This window comes from Corvus cornix, chromosome 5, assembly GCF_000738735.6.
Source record: "Corvus cornix cornix isolate S_Up_H32 chromosome 5, ASM73873v5, whole genome shotgun sequence".
In the NCBI taxonomy this organism is placed as follows: Eukaryota; Metazoa; Chordata; class Aves; order Passeriformes; family Corvidae; genus Corvus; species Corvus cornix.
The window spans coordinates 52,136,726-52,153,127 of NC_046335.1; the positions used below are offsets into that span (position 1 = coordinate 52,136,726).

Here is a 16,402-nt window from a genome sequence, read left to right on the forward strand (position 1 = left end):
CAGGCTCTGCTGCTGGTAATCCCCTGACTCAATTGACATATCAGTGAGAACTGCCACTGAGCCATGCTCTTCTTGACCTACTTTTTACTCAGCTCAGAGCAACACTTGTCAGTTTTGGAGTAAGTTTAGTACTTAGAAATCAGGTACAAGGGCACAACTCTGTTTTTTTCTAGAAGCAGATATCTAACCACAACTATCCATTTCAGCTTCCTAAAAGGCAGCTCACTTGGTGACCAGAGAAAGCTCAGTTGCCCTAAATTCTGAAAATTCATTATTTGAGTCAACATTTTCTACAGCCTATATTTTCTTTATCTCAGGTGTATCTCTTGAATAATTAACAGAAAGTTTTAAATCTCTGTTCCTCAGATCAGTTGGTGCCAACTATGGAAAAGCAATCTCATCTTAGCTAATAGAAAAAATTAATAGAAATAAGAAGGATTTCATGTGTTTGGTGAGGGTGTTTTGCTACTTTGCTTCATTTCTGACCCAAGAAATCTAACACTTGTCAGATGCAAATAGGAGGTCTGACCCTTACAAGGGAAATGGCAAAAGATAGAACAGTTTAAAGGCGCAAGATCTCTTAACAGTTGCAAGGGCTTACAAAGAAAGTGACTGTTTTCAGAACACCCTACACAGACTGAAGATGGTGTGTGTGTATCTCCAGAAGAAAAAAAGCCAGTCTGAGTTCAAGTATATCCTAGTATTTGCTCTCTTGGAACTATTCTGGAGGGAAATCTATGTCCAAAAACAGATAAAACCTACATAAATAATAACAGCAATAATAAAAAAGCACAAATTACATTCCAAATAATTTCTATATTAGCTAGTCTGTGTATGAACTACCAACCTCCTTGTTCATGTCTTTTCAGCACATGGAATTTAGTACTGAACTAAAATTCTTTCTCATGTTTTTATGTGTCTGCATCTTTTTATTCATATAGCACACACAAACCTACAGCTGAGCCACACGCATAAGGTCTCACCAGCATTTGTCAACACTATGAGCTGGTAATCTTACCTAAACTGACATGAAATTATAAACAGTTGGAGCCTCAAAACCACAGTCCTTATCTTGTCATCAACTCAAGAAGAAAAACATTGTCCATTCAATCAGGACATTTTGAGGGGAGACTGGGGAACTTCAGTTTATATTATTCTCTAGAAAAGACCCAAGAAACATTTAAATGTAATCTGTGTTTTTATTAATACCATTCTTATGGACTTCTTTTGCTTACACTCTATTTGGCATATTTTGTCTCTAGTGCCTCAAACTGTGTTTGATATGACCACCCAGTACTTTAAAAACTCCATCTATGGCAAGTCTAGATTTCTACAAAAGGAAAATCCTAAAGAAAAGAAAAGAGAAAGAATAATCAGTGGGCTATTTTTATTCCTTTTTCTGTCCTTCATTTTCCTTATGAAGAAGAATGAGTGTGCAGCACAAATTCTTAAGTGAAAAATTGCTTATATAAGTTCATGTTAGCATATTCTGCAGTGGATTTCCGACATAGGAGAAAGAAAATAATGAGTAATAATAGGAGATGGCAATACTTTCTGTAGATCACCATTGTATAGGGTTGAGACATACTTGCCAGTCAGCTTAATTTGTGCTTGCTCATATACACTCAGGAGACATTTCTCAATATACACTCAGGAGACATTTCTCATTCCAGGCTTAGGAAAGGAATATCCTGTAGTGATCACAGCCTTTTGCTGTCTGTGACTCCCCCGCACACCTTGCACATATGCACAGGCATTGCTTTACCATGGTTTCCTCAATGAAGTTACCCAAATTTGGGGCAGAAATACTGAAAGGGCAAGGCCTGCTGCTGTTGTAGCCCTCCCAACCCTGTCCCATAACTCCACGGATTGGAAAGACGTGGAGAAGACCCTATCTGTGAAGCACAAATATCCAACTTTTTCCCAATACTGTGGAATGCTGATTGTGGCAATGGCCCTAAAGCTGGAGAAAAATCAACCTCTCACTGACATGTACATATCCTGAGTCTCACAGACAGAGCCTGGTGTCTGTGGCACAGAGCCTGCAAGTGCTCCTTCTGCAGCTGAATAACTGATAGGAGAAGAAACAAAATCAGTGTGTCCCCAGTACCTGTGCAGCCTTTCAGGGATACAGACAGGAAGCGGTCTCCAGGTTCCTTGCCATGTCTGTGCTCCTCTGTGCATGAGCTGCACAGCCACTTGTTGCATCTTGTACAGAGGCTGTGGGCAGGTCTCTTCTCTTTGCACATGGAGCAGCTCTGAGAACAAAAAGTGCAATTACATACATGCATAACAAATCAGCTGTACAAGCTCTTATCTTTAACAGACTATATCTGATACAGATTGCTAAGCTTTGTATTTTTTGTCCTCAGACTAAAGCAATTCAAGTTATTTTAAGAGTCTGGTTGTTACTGTGTAACATTCAGAAAAATACATAAAACATCCTAATGGTGAGACAATTTAGAAAATAACATGGGGACACCCACATACTGTTAATGAAAAACTTAGCTCCTATCCTCTAAAGAGCTGATCAGAAATTAACTCAATTTATGTCTTGATATCACATGGTGTGAACTGGAAACAAAGCACAGCAACATGAGAAGAGCTGGAAACCTTAATTAAGTATTCTCTCTATTGATTCAACAGCTTAGGGAATGCCCTTTGCTATACAGGCCATGCTGCTGGACACGTCACTGAGGGGGAAAGGAAGAGAGCAGCACATAAATGAAGTGGGTAGTTCAAAATTTTGGTATCCAGAACAAACTCAAGAGTAATTCCACGATAGCTACAATGATAATTCTTTTGAGAAGGATTTGTTCTAGGCATAAAACACCTTGTTTCAAAACTCCCAATTTTCATGGTTTTCTCTCACCACAGCCACAAATTGGTACTAATGGGCAGAGTGAGCACAGTGATGTGAATTTACCATCATCAAACATAAAGGCTTTAGCACCATTTTATCAAACTGAAGCATTTCCTCCAAGGTTATAATTTATCTACTGTAAACACAATATTGTTCCTCAGTATTGCTACTACTCAGGGCTACTCAAGCAAATAAGAATAGATGGCAAAATCACTTCCTATGGTGTCCTTTCTGCTGGGCATCAGCTTATCTTCAACTCAGCTATGATTGCATCCCAAGTATTTGATAGGAAACACGAGGAGAAGAATATAGCAGCCTGTGCTCAGCTCATAACCCCTGAGGCAAGTTCTGGTGAGGGTAAGGGAAGAGTTTCTCCTCCTGGTGGATCAGGAAATAGAAAGTCTGAAGGAAGAACTATTGCAGTTCTCGGCTGGTTGTCTCAGTTTTAAATCACAGCTTTAACATTTAGTGGAACATCCATAAATCACCTAAATTCTGAGACACAAGTGAGTCAAGCTCTGACTCACTTCAGCACAAGAAGAAAAATTTTTGTTCTGCTAAAATTAACTTAAATTTTCATTCCCTTCTGCAGGTCGGGCATTTCACAACAGGTCTATTATCGAGCCATTACTCAAGAGTTTCTAAATATTCACAATCTTTCTCAAACAGATTGGGCAATTCTTGACAATAAGACAACAAAGCAAAGTTTTAAATGTGTTTCATTGTGTAGAGAGTGAATTGTTTGTGCAAGCCAATATGGTATTTTAGCCATTTGCTTATCAACAATGTTTTCCAAAAGGTACATACAAAAATTTAAACCAAAAAGCCTAATAAAACTTATATAACCCAAATGCAAGGATTATTTAATTTAATTGGGGAACAAAGATTGTATATAAAAAGAAGCGTCTAAGCTAAAATGTACCCACCTAGGTCCATCTTAGGGGTCAGGTATAAAGCTGAGGGATGCTCTGCCTTCTCTGCCATAACCAGAAGTGCTTAAACACAGGTTTACCTGTAACAGTTCAGCTGTCAGTCTGACTGGAATTTATATTGACACTGTACTGTGTTAACATCACTTTTAAGTTGCCGAGTGTTGCCAGAGTTACATTATTTATGATGTGGAAATTGGGTTTTGGGCAAGAGATTCTGAATTGCATATTTCTGAAACTCCTGCTGCTGGCATGTAGCACATCCTATCATTCATGGTTCACTCTCTCACACACTGAGAGACATCTTGCTTCCAGACACTTTGTTATGAGCCTTGACAGATTCCCATTTGAGCACACCAGGAAAATTAAGACCATGATGGCAGCTCAGCTATGTCTCAGCTGGATGATCTGGTGCTTTCTCCTTTTGATGTCACTGATGGTGAAATTGTGGCTTTAATTTGGGGTGTGATGGTAGTGGTTAAACATAGAAAGTGAGCAAAGCTACATGACTTGACTTAATAAAAAGGAAGCCAAAAGCTATGAAGGTTCACAAGTTGCTCTAGGGTACTCATATGCTCCAGTGAGAAATCTGCATTACTGAACTGCTCGTAGGACTCCTGAGGGATTACAGAAAAGAAAAACCTTCTTTTAAGGATGGTTTGAAAAAATAATCTAATGCTTTCGAAGACATTAGATATTCTCATTTGATTTCCTTTCTACACAAATTCTCATTGAAAAGTAAATGATGCAAGTCACAGTGATTAAGAAATCCCAGTATAATAAATGCATTTTAAACACTCAGCAGTATCTTATGAGTTTTCTTCCCCTCTTTGGAGAGGGCATGTGAATACACCCCTTCTTGTTTTAGATCAACTTATGTTGCACTCTACAAGCAATGTACACCTGAAGATGTCAATACACTTTGCTTGCCTTAATTATTTTTACTTCCCCAGAACACTTGGTGGATTAGGTTACACATTCTTTACTTTTTAACAACACCCAACTTTCTCTGTCCCTCTTGTCCACTCAAGTTAATGGCAACTGCAAAGCTGTGAGAACAGTCCTGCCTGTTCAGTGGGTATTTAACAGAAGTGGAATCCATCTATGTACAATGTCAATACAAGGCAAAAGCAGTAATCCAACGTCTTCCTTTGAATCCATTCCCCAATGGGAAACTGCAATACGATGTGAGGGGTTTTCATCATTAAAACAGACAATCAGAAAATTGTAACTGCTCACATGACCTAATGGGTGATGTTGGTGTAACCATTTAGTCAAGAGTCAGCTTCTGAGCAGGTAGAGAGAGGGGATCCTCCCATTCTGCTCAGCTCCAGAGAGGCCACATCCAGAGTATTGTGCTCAGTTCTGGGCTCCACAGCTCAAGAGAGACAAGGAGCTACTGGAGAGGGTCTAACAAAGGCCACAAAGATGATGAGGGGTGTGGAGCATCTCTCTAATGAGGAGAGGCTGCAGGAGCTGGGCCTGTTTAGTCCAGAGAAGGCTGAAAGGGGATCTCATCAGTGCATATAAGTATCTCAAAGGCAGGTGCCAAGAGCATGGTGCCAGACCCTTTTTAGTGGCGCCCAGTGACAGGACAAGGAGCAATGGCTATAAAATGAAACACAAGAAGTTCCACCCCAAAATGAAGAAAAGCTTTACATTGAGGATGGCAGAGCACTGGAACAGAGCACTGGAAAAGGCTGCCCAGGGAAATCATGGAGTCTCCCTTTCTGGAGACCCTCAAACCCACCTGATGTGTTCCCATGTCACTGCTCCAGGTGACCCTGCCTTGGTGGGGGAGTTTGACCGAATGATCTCCAAAGATCCCTTCTAATCCTGACAATTCTGGGATTGTTTACTTTGTGTTGAGAGCAGAGAGGGGACAATAAGGAATCCAAGACATTCAGTACCTTCCTAATATGTTAATTATCACAGATACATTAGTATCAATATTTTTAATGGACTGTTTAAAATATAGAGAGGAAAACTCATTCTTCAACTAAAGTTTTAAAATTACTATGAAGGCAGTATGTCCACCTCTAGTAATGAAGTGATTACAGTGCTGCACAAGCAAACTATAAGAGAAGCTGATGTTCAAAATGAGATTTGCTCTGTTTCCAGTGTTCATCTGGCAGTGTTTCAACAACCCACAACTTCATGGCTTTCACCTACCTTTGCCATAGCTGAATCACCAATGGGAAAGTCCTTGAGGAAGAAATTCTCAACTACATCCCTTGCAAAGCAGGTCTGTTTGCACACAGGGCAGGAAAGGATACCTGAATTTAAAAAAAAAAAAAAGGAAAAAGAAAACCACCACAAATAAAGCAATGCACACCAGCCATGCGAACCCGGAAATGATAGAAATCACACTTCAGTCTTGTGGCTTTTTCAAATCACATGGGCAGTTCCAGGAAACTAAGCCATTCTTCAAGCCCTAAGTGGCTAGGCCTAATTCAATACATAGAAAAGAAAAGAAAAGCAATACAATTCCTAGAAAAACACCAGCTTTCAGTGGACTTATTTCGGTGTTTATTGATGATATCTGCATGTCCAAATTCTCACGTGGCTTAGAGATGATTAAAACTGAGCTGCACTTTAAACTGTATCCCCTTGTTACAGATCTACTTGTGCTTTCTGAGATTCTCTACAGTTCTAGACCAGCTTTACCCACCAGGCGTGCATCCAAGCATAAAACACACACTCCTTAATACCAGTTTCACAGTGCAGACTGCAATCCAAGTGAAGTGACAAGGGAGTAACATGCTGCTAGCAGAAGCAATGAGTCAGAAAAAAGACAAAAGATAAAAAAAGTTTCATAGGGAAAATTATTATAGTAAATCCAGAGGTGGCAAAATAAGATCACCCCTAAAGCAAAGCAAAGTGAGCAGCAAAACCCAGCTCCACCTTCATTAACTACTGAGCACAACTGGGTGAGAACCAAGAGTTCAAGCAGGTGTCCATACCTGAACACCTGCATTTTTGCACCTCTGCTATTTCATTCCTTGACTTTTTTGGGCTAGCAGCTCTATTATATTTGGCTAGAAGCTCCAGTGTGTTGGTTTGGGGTTTTTTGTGAAAGGACACTGCATGTTTCTGGCCACATTCCTGCAAACTACTGTAGATGTGAAAACAGTCCCTTAGAGAGGGTGGTGGTGTGTCAGTCTATTTCACCTTATCGAGGTGTGTCTTTTTTTTTTTTAATCCAAGTTTTTTCCATTCTGTCAAGAACAGAATTTCAGTGCTCACCTTGCCAAGTCATCTATTTATGATAACTAACAACAGTATTTTCTATGACTAACTAGTTTAAACTCACTTAAAGCAAGGTTTTAAAGCAAGATCAATGACAACATTCTACTGTTCAATGTGCTTTTTTTCCTTAACTCAAAATTATTTTTGCACATGAAGAGTGGCCTGTAAGTTAATTAAACCTTAAGTTGTCTATTACTCTTCACATTACACCATTATCAGAGACGCTCATGTTTTCCAGGTTCTTGGTATTAACTGTCCCTTGGGACATGACTCCTGCAGAGGGAAAATGCTAATTCCAAATGTCTCCCAGTTTCAGACCTGGGCTGCTGTAACTGTACCAGCAGCATTTTACATTGACAGGGACACACAGACCCCAAAATATTCCTACATTTCCACTTGTGACAAAAGCACTCACTCAGATGTCTGAACAGATTCGCTTCCATTCACAAATGTTTCAAAGAAACTCTGAGTTCTGGTACATCTCCTTTGAAGGTTCTTACTAAGAACCACTTCCGTGAGGTTTAGATCTTCTTTAGCCCAAATCTTATAAAAAAGCAAAAGCATAATTGTTTTCTATTTTTCAAGGTTGCATTTACAACAGAACTGTGATTTGGGGGCCCAAGTAGCAGACCATGATCTACCTAAACTATTCATTTAACTGTGCATTTCACACAACCCTGAGTGTTAAGCAGACATGAGAAGGAACAGGCTGTACCCACAGGTGGCTGTGCTGCTCAGCCATGAGTCACCCCAGGGAAAAGGGCAACACAAACAATTTCCAATGCTCTGCTCATTAGGCATGTAAGCTGAGCCTTGTTTAAGGGTGTTCGCTGGCAGGAGTTACAAAGATGCTAAAAAATTATCTGATAAAGATGCTCAAGATGGCAGAAAGCTGAGGAAGTCTTTTAGCCAGTTCCTCTACTTTGCATCCTTCATATAAGGACTGCACCTGAAAAAGCATCTGAATTACTTACAATTTTTGTAGCTAATCACATTTTCACACACTATACCCTAGCACAACACAATTCTTTTATATTGGTGGCACTGAAATCTCTCCACGCTTTCCCAAATTACAGTGTGTGAGACTTTTAGGTGCCTGCTAGCAGCTCTGTCCTCAGGAGACGTGTAAAAGCAGCAGGAGGTCAGACAAGCTGTGTTACACTGACAGTGCCTCCTACTCTTTGTAAATGGTGCTTACTGCAAGCAATGGTGAATTGCAGTGCTAATTCCTGGGAGCTGAAACACTTTTCAAGTTTCCCTGTACAAAGTGACACAGTTGGAATAAAAAGACAGACCCATTCTGATTGATAAGCAAGATACCTACTCTGCAAGCAGCTTCTCAAATAAGTCTCATGGGACATGCTCTAATTCCCAGTGCAGTCAATAGGAAACCAGCTCCTGACTTCACACAGTCACCATGAGCCCCTGGAGACCTGCAATCAGTTTTTTTCTCCCTCAACAGCATTGCCAGTTCTTGATCAGGCTAACACTGAGAGAAAACCTCCATACTGAGGCTACATAATACTCTGCAAATTGACCAAAAGGGAAATAGCCAACAGGTTATTTTCTGAAGTAAGAAACCCATGACTCTCACAGGTACTCTCTCATTTACGAGCCATATGGGTGAGCACACAGAAAACATTTCTGGGAACAGCTGCTTACTGGGAAACAAAGGCACGGGGCTTTGTCACAGCAAGGACAACTTCTACTGGCACACTACACAGGGTAAAAAAAGTTACTATTGAAGTTACTATTTTATTGTGTTCCAACACTGTTCTGTTAGTGCAGAATGTTAAATCAAATTATACCAATGGAATGATACTTCATGGAATGCTTTTTGGCCTCAGGCACATTCACGTGAGCTTTAAATTCTACTAGCTTGTTACAAACCAGTGAAGTATAGAGGACAGTGTAATTAGAATGCATTCATTTGATAATGAGCAAGATAACATTTATAGTGGTTTTAAATTAAAAAAAAAAAACCTCAGAGAAATCTTTGATAATTTTCACACTTAGAAAACACAAATCATGCTTGGATTTCAGTTCTGTACAAAAGCCTCCCTTATATATATTGAGAAATGCAATCAACAGTTTGTAGGTAAATGCCATTACTGCTGATTAATATTAAGAGATATCTAAAAGCGATGCCCTGGATGGCACAGCAGAATTTTGTCCCAGGTTTTAGATCCAAGTTATGCTACTAAAATGAGTGTTGTTCCAGAGACACAAATGGAGCAAGCTGCACGGGTCAGAACTTTGCTTTAGGCTGACTACCACAGACCACCAAGTACAGCTTTGATTGTGTAAATGTCACAGTGTGTCTTAACTATACAAAGAACTGTAAATTATAATTATTTTAAATCTAAAACTCCCTTGAGATGAACATAAGACATGCAGAGTCATCGGCTTAATTTAAAAAAAATTTTTTAAATTTTTCAAAAGAGCAGTTAACAGGAAAAATAATGGGGACACCACAGTAAGAGAGTATTGGAAGTCATTTCCTACTCATAGGTGGGCTAATCAAAAACACCTAATAGTGAATTCTGTATCTAAAACTTTATTAAAAACACAGGAGACAAATTTTTATCTTGCTAAAAGAGGGATTACCTGAGCGTGGTGGCTTTGGAGATCACACTTGTTCAGCTAATTGGGCTGATTTGATACCTTTTCCACTTAATAAAAACCTGTGCTCTCTGGAAATGCCCAACCTTTTTCAATAGGAAGTCCCCAAAGAATCAAAAGTTAGCTTGGCTTAATAAATACACTCCAAAACGGTTTGTGGAGCAATTAACCTGAAATTAAGCAAACCTTACACACATATTTACAAACAGCCACAAGCAGCATCACGCTGTGCTCATGCTCAGAGTGCAAACCACCAGTAAGGCACATTTTCCTGGAAACCCCTTACCTGGGCTCTGGATAAAGAGCTAGAGAGGTGCCCAGAGAGTCACCTGTTTGGGGGGACAGGTGGGTGGCAAGGACTGCACACACAGGAATTCCCTGGAATCAGGCAGTGCCGTGGCACAGGCTGCAGTCACTCCACTTCTTACAGGCTACCTGGGGCTGCTCCCTCTTCTTTGGCCAGGAATGCTGGCAAATCAGCAGGGAAGAAAGATGTGCTGAGCCACTACAAGGTGCAGAGGTTTTTTCCTCTTGCCTCCTTTCTTGCCCTTGCCTCTAGGATTCATTCAGGCCTCAGAAAGCTTGCCTTGGTTGTATTTTTCCCAGATAAAAATCTCATAGTCAAAATGAACGGCAGCGTCCTACTTCCTTTCTTGCCTGGGTCTTCACTCAATCCTCAGAAAAGGCTGGAGCAGAAGGAAAGAGTGGAGCTTTTCCAGATCCAGGTAGCAGCAGGTCTTACAATGCCATTCACTCCCACAGTAGTTTTTGCAAGACCATTCCCTCAATATTTTTCTTGCCTTCCCACCTTACCACTGCCTCCAAACAACACTGTTAATCTAAGAACCTGTACTTTGCAGACAGCTCATTTAAATATATCATTATTAGAGCACTGGGGGTGAAGGCAAGAGTAGTCAGAAGCCCTGGAGACTCACTGTTTGTACACATGAGAATGATGCAATTTCTGGAGCTAAACAGCAACTCAACCAGGAATTACAGGACCCAAACAACAGTTTACATATTAAGAGATCAGGAGCCAAATTCTGCTATGGTACAGTCAGGATGCCTGTAAAGGGAGGCCATTATTGATATCAAAACCCCTAGAAGTAGCAAAAAGCTGACAGAGATGTTGACACATTCTATTTTTGCATGGAAATTAAATCGGTAGGAAGGAGGCAGGAACATTTGCATAAACTATCTTTTAGAAGTTCAGTGCCTCCTGCTGTTTAGCACTTGAAATTGTTATTTGTGACATCCCATTTCACTGCTAAAGAGACGACCACGAATTTAGAAAGGCTAGCAATGGTCCTAATGTTGGATTTAAGCCCAGTTTCACTGTGTTGCACAGAATAAAGCCCTATTTCAGAATTATATGCAGGTTAAACCACATATAAGATATTCCCAGAGTATTTGAGTTATCAGCAAGTACTGAAGAATCACTGGAGACCACATGGTATTGAACAGACTCCTACAAAGTGTCACCACGTGAGGGATGTGGAGGAACAGTCCTACACCTACATCCTTCCAGGGCCCCACTGCTCCTGTAACTCCCATCCCAGCAGGCTTGTGCATCTGAACACCACCACAAAAGGCACCAGCACTGGAAAAGAGATGTGTAACTCTGTGTGTGGCTATAAACACAGCCACACACACGTACAGGCACCTCTGAGTCCTGAAAAGTTCCAGCAGCAGATGTTTACTTTGTTGAATTAGTTTGCAGCCCTTTTTCAGCAGCTACCATGTTTATTTCCAGTTTCACACTCCCATCAGCAAGAGTAACTCAACAGAGGGTTGGGGGAAAAAAATGGAATTTCAGAGGCAGTGGATCCATTAGTCAGACACAGAAGCCCAGTCTGGATACTCCAACTCCACACCTGGGATATCCAAAATCAGCCTTCAGGAAAACAACAAGGTTCTGCCTTATCCTGTTCAAGCCCCAGCTCCCCACAGGCCGGATCTCTCACATCCCACAGCACTTTTTCTGTTAATGGAAGCTGCCACACTGCATTGGACCCAGCAATAATAGCACTCAGACAGCGTGTCCCTTTGTAAAAGCAGAAATAAAGAGAGAACTAGAATTTCTGAGCGCTTCCAAGGATTTGACACCACTTATACTGCAGCAATCTAATTCGTAAGTGACAGAGCTACGGATCATTTACAGAAATCATCTCCAAAGTGCCAGCTGTAACCTCTCCCCCACCTACAGACACCAAGTACATGAAAAGCCACAGCTCACAGTTTTGTTCAAGGTCTTCCAGTCTGGTCAGGTTTAAACAGAAAGAGCCCTCAAGCTGACTGCCTCAGAAATAAATCAATGCAGATAATTTACTTATTATTATTATGAGAATCGATTAGCATAAAGAAACAAACAGTGGAGCTACCACACACACTACATTCATACTTGCTGTCCACATGTTGCACCTATTCCTCTGCTCTTTTTCCTCCACCAACCATCAGAATAATTATTCTCAGAGAGCATTAACTACAGCTCCAGCTGCAGGCATAATTTACACTTCCTTGGAGACCCAATTAGAGGTTATAGGAAACAGCTCTGAAGACAACTTCCCACTCTACAGTTTCATATTTATATAACTAAACCCCTCATTGTTTCACTTGCCTTTTGGATCTGGCATCCAAACACCACAGTGCAAAGGGCTGACTAACTTTAAACCCATTTTAAGTTGACTAAATATATACATTATGAACAGTTTCTCTCTTTAAAATAACCTTTCTACTTCCCTTTTTAGAAATAAAACATGCACTTGGTGCTAAGTGGCTCTAAATAAAGCAAAAGGGTGTTCTTCAGAATTAATAGACCATTGCATTGCAGCACTTGCCTTGTAAGAGTGCATCAAAGCTCAAAAGGGTTATTGGGTATCCTGGAGATACCACAGCTGTACCAATGCAGCCAAACTGCCTCCCTGTAAACTAAACTGTGGTTTAAAGAACTCTGTAGATATTTTTTGTTTGTCTGTTTATTTTTTTTATTATTTAAATACAGGCTGAATACAAGCTAAGGCACTGTGTGTTGACACCTGGAGTCTCTTGAAGCCAGTGCACCACACTTCCTATGCCAAAACTTCATACTGAAAACGAGCCTATGGCCAAAGGAGTACTAGAGCTCCATCCTTTTCCTGAAATAAACCCCCTGAGGATATCTCTGACCAACACCTTGCTGACTTTTGGGTGTACCTCACTAATAAGTATTCACAATTAGGGATCCAGAGTTAGATATATACATATATATAGCACCTACCATACAAGCTGAGGAAAACTTCAGCAGGAAGTAATAAAATACAGCAAGTGGACATCTGTCAGTAGTTGAAGGCACATTTGCTCTCTTTACAAGTCTAGTTTTCTCTTGGTTTTACCCAATCTGTTTGCAGTTTTCTAATACCTATCCCTAGTCTATTTCCTGGCATTAAGTTAACACAACACAAGCATGGATAGTTTTTGATTTATGCAGAGAATATGGGTAGAAATTATGCAGCCAATTTCCAGGATTTCTGTTATCCAACCTCAAGAAGTACAGAAGGGCAAAGAACATTTTTTAAATGAAATTGCAGAAAGTAATAGCTCAGCATGCAAGTTCAATACAAAAACATAACACAATTAAATCCACCACTTCACAAAGCAATTTACAAACTACTAATAACATTTTACTTTACAAGTTAGACTAATTACCCAATTTGGTCACAAAATGTTAAGAATACCAGGGCTTATATCAGTTAGCAGAAATCTGCAAGATGTTTCAGCTCATCTTTTCTGATCTACCTTGTTCTCAGGGGTCTTAACTGTGATTGAGCAGCAATTACATGTGATTTTTTCTTTTCTTTTAAGGGGGAAAAAAAAAAACCAACAAACCCTTTAGCTGAGACAGTCTTGCAAAAACATAAACTTCTCACAACAATGCATCTCCACTGGTCCTCATTTGACTACTTTTGGAATTAATGTGTTGGTGATATTTAAAGTACTAAATCAATTTATATCATTTAACATCTTACAGAAAGGAAGATTTGCAGAAGTGGGACAATTTATTTTGGCATCCACCTCCACTTCAGGGAGGAGGGATAAGCACAGGAACCTGGATGAATCTGGTTTTGCATGTATTTAGAACTCCATGAGAAAGAGCCAGACCCAAGAAGCCCAGGCAGCATGCAAGAGCCAACACTGTACCACGAGTAGCAATTCACACAGGTAGGAGCCTGGGAAAGTCCTCATCTGAGACATTTCCATCTCAAGAGATGTGAGAATGTTTTCTTTTTCTTACCCAAGCCCTCTTTTCAAAATTATTCTTTCCCATGCAGTAAACAGACTGGAAGCACATAACATGCAGATCTGCAAAGCAGGAGAATGTGGATTCTCTGTTACAGGAAGAGAAAGAATAAAAATAGGAAAGCAACACTGGCCTGCAAAGAATAAAAAAAAAAAAAATATAGGAAAGAAAGGCTTGAGAATCTTAAATTTCCCTTCATAGAAAAAACATATGTAGGAGCCAAACTCACAAAGATAACTTTCTTTTTCCACTCAAATTACTCCCAGACTCTCAGTTCTCACAGCTATGAATAAATTCTGATGTCTATGCAGCTTTTCCATAGGAGCTCTGGCTGCTGTCTCAGGGCTTTCATTCATGAGTCACCTTAAACACACAGGAATAAAAGTAAGTTCCAACACCAACACCCATCAAATGTCAGGACCACTTACCTCCAGCTTTTCAGCAATTTCAGTACAAAACAATAAACTAGAAAAGAGCTTTATATTAGCAGTGTATTACTTGTAGTAAAGCATACAGAAACCTGCACATTCAAATACTCCTTCTGTGACAAATGTCACAGAATGACTTCACTTGCAAATACATTCATTTCTCCCATCCTTACATCTTGCTTGAGGAATTCCTAGTGAGTAAGGAACCCATTTTGCTTACAGGCAATAGTTTGAATTTACTCAGCTAAAATGGCTTAGCACTTGCACTTACAGTTTATCACTGGCACCTACATCTGATCAAACTTAAAGATAACACTGAAAACTGAGTTGGAATTGTAGTGCCTGTAATTCAGCAACCAGTGCAGATAAGACAAACATTTAACACCGTGCCATCAAAAGAGTTCACAAATTCATCCTGCCTGACCTATGGTGGCTGCAGTTTCAGTCACTGACTTAATTAAGAGACACAGATGTTTTGGTTTTGCTGCTTCCCTTGCTCCTAGATTAACTGAGTCTCTGCACCTGCTGTCTCACTTCATTTACTGGGTCATCACTGCTCATTATTTCTTTCTCTAGTCTTGCTCTTTCCCACAGAAGCTCCCTATCTACACAAGAATGAAGAAGTAAACAGAGAAACTTCAGGAACACAGAAATAAACTAGTATTTATTCCGTTTTGCTACAGACAAACAATTCCTGATCCAGCTTATAGAAATATCCAATATTTGAACAACTCATGAGAACCTCTAGCTGCACTTCATCCGAGATCAGCAAGTGGTAGAAATTCACTTTTCCACTTAGTAAACAGAAAGAAGGAGGAGAGGAATGGCTGAGATGTCAAATGCAGATGCATAAAATCTAACGGAGTGCTTGTTTCAGCAGTGTTTTATTACAGACATCCCTCAGACTTTAGGCCTACTATGAATGAGCATAAAAATTTTTAAGGAGACATTACTTGAAATTACTGCCTCACTCTCCTTCTCTCCTTCTCCTACCTTCGTATCTTTCTCTGTCTGTACCCTAGACATGAACAGCCTTTTTCCTTTGACTTTTCCTTTAGCTTTTGTGTTTTGCTAGCCTTTCAACAGCCACCTCTTAACCCTGATTCCATTTGTTCTCAAACCTGAACTAGTCTAGTTTATGTCATCTCATCAATTCTGATCACCAGCACCTCAGGGAAGGTATCTTCTCTTCCTACACATTTCTAAAATCTGCAGTGGAAGAGATAATAAATGCTGCCTCTCACTCAACTGAAGTTCAAAGCCTGTGAAACTAGAAGTTATCAATATGCCTTTGCTCCTTGTATAAATTAGTAATGAGTCTGGAATGCTTCCTCACGGCAATTAAGACTCATTTAGTAAAAATTACTATATTCTGTCATCTAGGTTTTACTCCAAAAAAAGTTACACATTTTCTATGAATATCACTACCAGAAACAGAACAGATAATTTCAGGATTTCAAAAGGCACAGCCAGAAATGCTTCTCACCCTCACTAGTTTACTCAGCTTGTTAGGGTGAGTTAGCCACAAGCTAACTCAGGTAGAGAGAAACAACATTCACAACGAGATAAAAGGAAGAGTTTCAGTGCACCAGAATACACATATTCTAATAATTATTATTACCTCTGTTAGAAACAAAGAATTGGATGTTTTTGTGTTGTTGTTGGGGAGGCACTGAAGGAGGGGGTGAAGGAAGAACAAAACTATCACTACAACCATAGACCAGAAGTCCAGCATGTCAAAAAGATTGCAAAAAAGATGTGGTCTGAAAGCTATCTTGTAGCATTTATTCATTTATTAAGCTAAGAAAATCAAATATTCATCATTTCAACTTGGTAAGTGAAACATTCAGCCCATTCTGAAAAATGTTAAAATGTTCCCTGTGTCATTTCTCTTCAAAACGCTGCTGTTGGATGAAAAACATAATGAAGGTGGCTGGTTCTCAACCCACTCTCTGCTCACACAAACCTTGACTCCTAGTTTATCAATTTAAAGTAGTGCTGTAGAAGAATAGGCCTCAAAAATTACTTCTTAATC

The 16,402-nt window shown here is 39.9% G+C and overlaps 1 protein-coding gene across 3 annotated transcripts in view; it reads right to left on the reverse strand.

Annotated features, from left to right (window-relative positions):
- TRIM66 (tripartite motif containing 66) overlaps positions 1 to 16,402 on the reverse strand; it is a 49,920-nt gene that overhangs the window by 29,970 nt on the left and 3,548 nt on the right. For all 3 annotated transcript variants that reach the window (XM_019285428.3, XM_019285429.3, XM_039553311.1), the window contains 2 exons: positions 5,965 to 6,068; positions 2,111 to 2,258 (listed from right to left, as the gene is read on the reverse strand). In XM_019285428.3, coding sequence (XP_019140973.2) covers positions 2,111 to 2,258; positions 5,965 to 6,068 — 252 coding nt within the window. The remainder of the gene's footprint in view (positions 1 to 2,110; positions 2,259 to 5,964; positions 6,069 to 16,402) is intronic.